Raw genomic sequence first — 5,459 nt, 5'->3', positions numbered from 1 at the left:
TGAGGTGACAGGTGGGGAAACCTCCAGCACAGCTGCCCCATTCCTTGAATCAGGGAGAGAGTCAGGGAAATCAAAGGAGATGGACAGAAGACTTACCACAGACAGTGCCAGCACTCCAGTCTCCCAGGGTAATGCCTGCCTCTGCACAGGCTGTGGCATAGGCCCCCAGGTCATTGCAGAGCTGCTCCGTGCTGTTTCCCGTGGCACACTGGTCATAGACACAGCTCTCAAAGTAGGTCTGGGGCGGCAGAACTGCATGGCATGGCTGGAACGGGCCACCCAGATGTGTGAGGATTGAACACTGCTTGTTAGCTGCCTCCTCCTCAGCAGGGGAGCAGGACACAGGCGGGCCGATGGTTGGGTCACACCTACACAGCAGACAGACAGCCCTGAGCTCACCGCAGCCACACCATTTCCTCACCTCCTCCCCAGACAAAACCTCAGCTTCCGGAGCCCAGATCCCCCCCCTAAGACAGGCACCAACGGCGTCGCTTGCAGGGTGGAACGCATGGCCCACAGTCACCAGTCCCACCCCTGGAATCAGGTGGACAGAAGAAAATGCCTCAGGCTGTTGCGATCCCAACAACTTGGGAAAAGTGTCATGCCCAGGCCCTGGACCACCCTCCCGGAGGTCAAGAAACTGCCTCTTCTCCCTTGGCCCATGCCTGCCATCACCAACCCTTCCTCCTGATGGCTCTCATAGCTCCCCTCTCCCAAACTCCCTCTTGTCCTTCATCTGCAGGATAGATCAGGGACTCACAGCCACTCATCATCCGGCACCATCCAGCTGGCTCCAAAGTCATTGAAGTCGGGCACGACAACTCCATCAGGGCGCATGAAGTCATCCTGCTGGCTCCCAGTGTACGTCCCACACAGCCCACAGAGTTTGCCCTTGTGCTTCTCAGACACCTTCACGAGGAGCTCGTGGTCCCCGTTGAACTGCAGCTGCAGGCCCAGTTTGGTGGAAACATGCACGTAGGAGCCGCTCAGGGAAATGGTCACACCGGGGGCAGGAGAAGCAGGCAGGGAGACCAGAGCACCGTTGACCTGGAGTAGGGGGAAAGAGGGAAGCATAAAGAGGTGCCCTCTGCTGAGAGGTCCCTGTTCCTCACTGGGGTGGTGCCAGGGCCCAGTGAGTCGGAAGCACTGATGGCATGAGAAACCCTGCCCAGGCCTATGAGGACACCAGCAGCTCTACACACGGCCCACCCAAAAGTCAGGACACCAGCCAAAAATCTGTGGCTGCACGAGCAGCCACATCTGCCTCACTCAGAGCCTCACCAGGCTCTTCTGCAAGCACACAGCAGGCTGAGGGAATAGCAAGTTCTCCCTGGGGACAGAGTGGTATTTAGGGGTGCTTAGTGCATCTGTGGTTCCCAGGTGTAAAAGTGAGGGGCTTACGTAGACGGCCTTGCGCTTGCGCAGTGCAACGTGGAGGCCTTCCAGGGACAGTGCCACAGAGTTCAGAGCTGTCCAGCTCTGGCTGCCACGATGTTCGTTGCGGGTAGTGACACTGAACCCGATGGAGGAGTTGTCACAGCCTGTCACAACGGTGTAGTTGCAGGAGCCCTGGAAGTGGTGAAGCTTCCCATCAAAGGTGCTGTAATGCGGGTCACCGTAGATGTGGCAGAGCGCAGTGCTGGCTGGGTAACAGTCCCTCTGGCCGTTCTGGATCTTGCAGACCTCCTCCTCGCCACAGGACAAGGCAGAGCAAACCATCTGGCCGTTGGCTTCACACCGGCACCGGCGAGTGCAATTCTCGTTCACGGAGTACTCGCCTTCCTGCAGGCAGGGAAACGCCAAACGTCAGTGTAGGATGCAGGAAAATTGAGGGAAAGGAGTGCCTGGGAGGGGTGCAAAGCAGGGCAGGGGTTTCACTCACGCTGTAGTAGTTGTCCTCAAAGAGGCAGCCACACTGGGCCTCGGGCACACAGGTGTCTCCGCTGAGGAGGAAGCCAGAGGTACACGCACAGCCCTCCACGCAGGGCTTGGAGCAGTTCTGTGGGGCTTGTCGGTCAACACAGGTGGCAGGACAGCCGGTCATGCAAGGGTCATAGGAGCTGTTGGAAGGACACTTCAAGGCTGCAATGGGGAGGGGACAATCAGGACCAGCAAGACTTGAAGCAAGGAAGGTCTTCTGGGAGGGGGAAGAGCAAAGACTGTCTTTGGCCAGAGGTTCTGGGCAAGGGGAGCGGTACATTTCCCTTCTGGCAACGGCAAGGCAGGTACTCACGGCAGAAGGTGGCATTCCTCCAGGGCAGAAGAGTCACGCCAGCTGCCTGGCACGCGTCAGCATAGGCCTCCAGAGCAGCACACAGAAACTCCTGGCCACCATTCAGGGCACAAAGGTCGTAGAGGCAGGTGTCAAAGTAGCTCTGGGGGTTGATCACGCTGTGGCACGTCTCAAAAGAGCTGGGCCTGCTGGTCAGTATGCCACAGAAGCGGTCCGACTTGTAGAGCTCCTCCTCCTCTGCACTGCAGGGTGGGGAGGGGACGGGGACACCGCAAGAGGGGTCACTGTCTGGGACCTGCCAGCTCTCCCCCAGTGCATTGGAGTCTGCGGCTTGCTGCCCGTTTGGCATCATGTATTCGTCGTCTCTCCGGTTGTTGAAGTTCCCGCACATGCCACAGGTCAGGTTGAAGTAGGTGGTGGGCACCTTCACCTCCACCGAGTGGTCAGTGTCGTAGGACACTCTGAGGCTGAAGTCTGTCTCCAGGACGACGTAGCGGCCGCTCTTGCTCACCGTGATCGCACCTCCCGCTGCCCTCACCGGCAGGGTCTGGCGCACACCGTTCACCTAGGGCAGACACAGTACCATGGGCCCTGGACTTGTCCCTGGCCTCCCCGGGGTCTCCTGCCTGGGGAAAGCAGCTGCCAGGCCAGGCACGGCAAACAGCTGCCTGGGATACCCTCACACCCCACACCCCTGGGGCCCACAGAGCCGTTTCTGTGTCCTGCACTCTGCAAGGGCCTCTGCTCAACAGAGAGCACATTTCCTGGTTGCCTCTTCCTCCTCCAACCCCTCTGGAAGGGAAAAACAGAGGAACCCAGTGGCTTCAGGGGAACCCCCCCAGGCCTGGAACAATGGAGGCAGCTGGTACATGCCAGGCCCTGCCGAGAACAGCCAGTCCTGCCTTGCACCCACACCACACCCGTGCCGGCTCCGCCGCCTACCAGCACTTGGCTCTTCTCCTGCTTGAGGATGGCAATGCGCTGTCCGTACACCTCAACCAGCACTTCACGCACATAGGACACCCTGGTGTTGCCACGATGCTCGTTCTTGGCCTCCACATTGAAGTAGGGCAGGGAGGTGGTGTTGGAGCACACTTTGGCCAGGGTGTAGGTGCAGTTGCCCATGAAGTTGTGCGTCACCTTGTCAAAGGTGTTGTAGTGAGGGTCCCCGTGGACGTGACAGATGCCGTAGGAGTGTTCGAGGCACACGGGTTTCCCACCCTGCACCCCGCAGTACTGGCCCGCAGGGCATGAGGCTTCGAAACACTGGACTTTGCTTCCCCGTGCGGGACACGTGCACTTGGAGGAGCAGCTGTTGTCCGTCCAGAACTCAGAGCCCACGGGGTAGTGCTGCCCATTGTGCCAACACCCACACTGCTGGCTGGGCACACATTGGTCGTGGTAGAGCAGGTACCCGCTGTCACACACACAGCCCTCCACGCACGGCAGGCTGCAGGTGACTGGAGCCATTGGGTCAACACAGGTGGCAGGGCAGGCAGCAGCACAGGGCTCATAGTGACTGTTGGCCGGACAGGTGATCGCTGCAGAAACAGAAGATGCAGCAATTACTTGCAGAACATAACTCAACACTTCTTTTGAGGTATTTTCCCCTTTGAAAAAGTAACGGTCTGCGTTTTCCCTCTGGTCTGCTTGGTTCCATGTGTGTTCTCAGTCCTATCTGATCAAATGAAACAGCAAATGTGATGGTGCCTCTAATACAGACAACTCCCTGTAAATCCCCTCAGCTCACAGTGAGAATATTTCCCTGCCTCACTCTTTCCTTCCTGTCCTGCGTTTTCCTGAGAGTAACGATCTGTGCTACCACGTGTGGACTTACGGCAGAAGGTTGTGTTCCTCCACACAGGTATCTGGACCCCAAGCGCCTGACAGGCATCCGCATAGGACTGCAAGCTCTTGCACAGGGTCTCCTGGTCCAGCCCCAGCTCACACAGGTCATACGAGCAGGTCTCAAAGTAACTGCTGGGGCTCAGCACAGCGTGGCAGATCTGAAAGGGGCCACTGGTGTCAATGAGGAGCCCACAGAAGCGGCTGCTGGCGATCACCTGCTTGTCCGTGTCATTGCAGGCTGGGGTGGGGAGCGGTCCGGCTGAGCAGCTGTGGAAAGACAGGGAGAAGGGCCCCTGGGTCATCTCTGGGCTTCTCCTGGTGCCTCCTCCTCCCCTTGCCCGATGTGTCCCCAGACCTGCTGGGGAGGCACACCCACCTGCTGTTTTTGGACACCTCCCAGCTGTTGCCCAGGCTGGTAGAGTCTGGCTCCAGCATCCCTTCTGGGTTCAGGAAGTCATCTGCTGCCATCCCGTTGTAGTTCCCACACATGCCACAAACCTTCTGCCCAAAGGTGCTTGGAAGTGTCACCTCCACCCGATGGACCCCATCAAACTTCACTCTCAAGCCAAAGTCTGTCATGACCATAGTGTAGAACCCACTGGACAAGACCTGCACACCTGCGGATGGGCTGCAAGGCAGGATCTCTGCCACTCCATTCACCTGAAGGGACAGGAAGCAAGATAGGATTGAAGCAACCCATTTGGCACAGCTCTTTCCTCTTGCACAGCCCCACAGGCTGTCCCCTCGAGCTTACCGTCACCACTCCACCCTGCCCCAGCCTTATCCGCTGGTCAGCCACATCGACATCCACGTATCGGACGTAGGACACACGAGTGTTGCCTCTCCTGTGCTCGTTGGCTGCTTCCACGTTGAAATAGGGCAGGGAGCTGTTGCTCTCACACAGCTTGGAGAGGGTGTAGGTGCAGGTGCCCATGAAGTTGTGTAGCTGCTTGTCGAATGTGTGGTAGTGAGGGTCTCCTTCCACCACACAGGTCTCTGACAGTGGAAAGACCAGAGGGCAAGTTTAGTTGAGCACCTCCTGCTGCCTCTTCTCCCCAGCCTACAAAGGACTGTGGCCCCAGGATTGGTCTACTGCTTTTACAAAGAGATTAAGTCATTAGACATCTCTGTCAAAATAGGATTCATTTTCCCAGGCATGCTGTTCAAACCTACTCAAACACGTTCATTGCAGAAGCACACGTGACTCACACCAACTTGGAATAGATTCCAATGTGTGCCTTATTATGGAAGGAGACTGACACAAGGCAAAAAACAGCCCTCAAATGTAAATGCAACTAGTAGCCAGTGTGGGTTTTGAAGATGACTCAGAATGCTACCAATAATAGCAGTACCTGAGGTCGTCCCCGGTGGTGTTGTG

At 57.5% G+C, this 5,459-nt stretch overlaps 1 protein-coding gene across 1 annotated transcript; it reads right to left on the bottom strand.

Annotated features, from left to right (window-relative positions):
• Positions 1-96: 96 nt before the first annotated feature.
• On the bottom strand, positions 97-5,452 carry LOC113941343 (IgGFc-binding protein-like; the record flags this gene model as incomplete). The annotated part of the gene is made up of 10 exons (XM_027632506.1): positions 5,434-5,452; positions 4,836-5,077; positions 4,458-4,741; positions 4,071-4,348; positions 3,176-3,774; positions 2,234-2,798; positions 1,883-2,082; positions 1,402-1,782; positions 761-1,047; positions 97-368 (listed from the first exon to the last, which is right to left on the bottom strand). Coding segments are annotated over exons 2-10 (3,046 nt in total), but the record flags the coding sequence as incomplete, so codon positions are not given.
• Positions 5,453-5,459: the final 7 nt, after the last annotated feature.

This window comes from Corapipo altera, unplaced genomic scaffold (genome assembly GCF_003945725.1).
Source record: "Corapipo altera isolate COAL_440 unplaced genomic scaffold, ASM394572v1 83, whole genome shotgun sequence".
Taxonomy (NCBI): Eukaryota; Metazoa; Chordata; class Aves; order Passeriformes; family Pipridae; genus Corapipo; species Corapipo altera.
The sequence above is the reverse complement of the archived record's forward strand: the minus strand, read 5'-3'. Positions and strand labels throughout refer to the sequence as shown.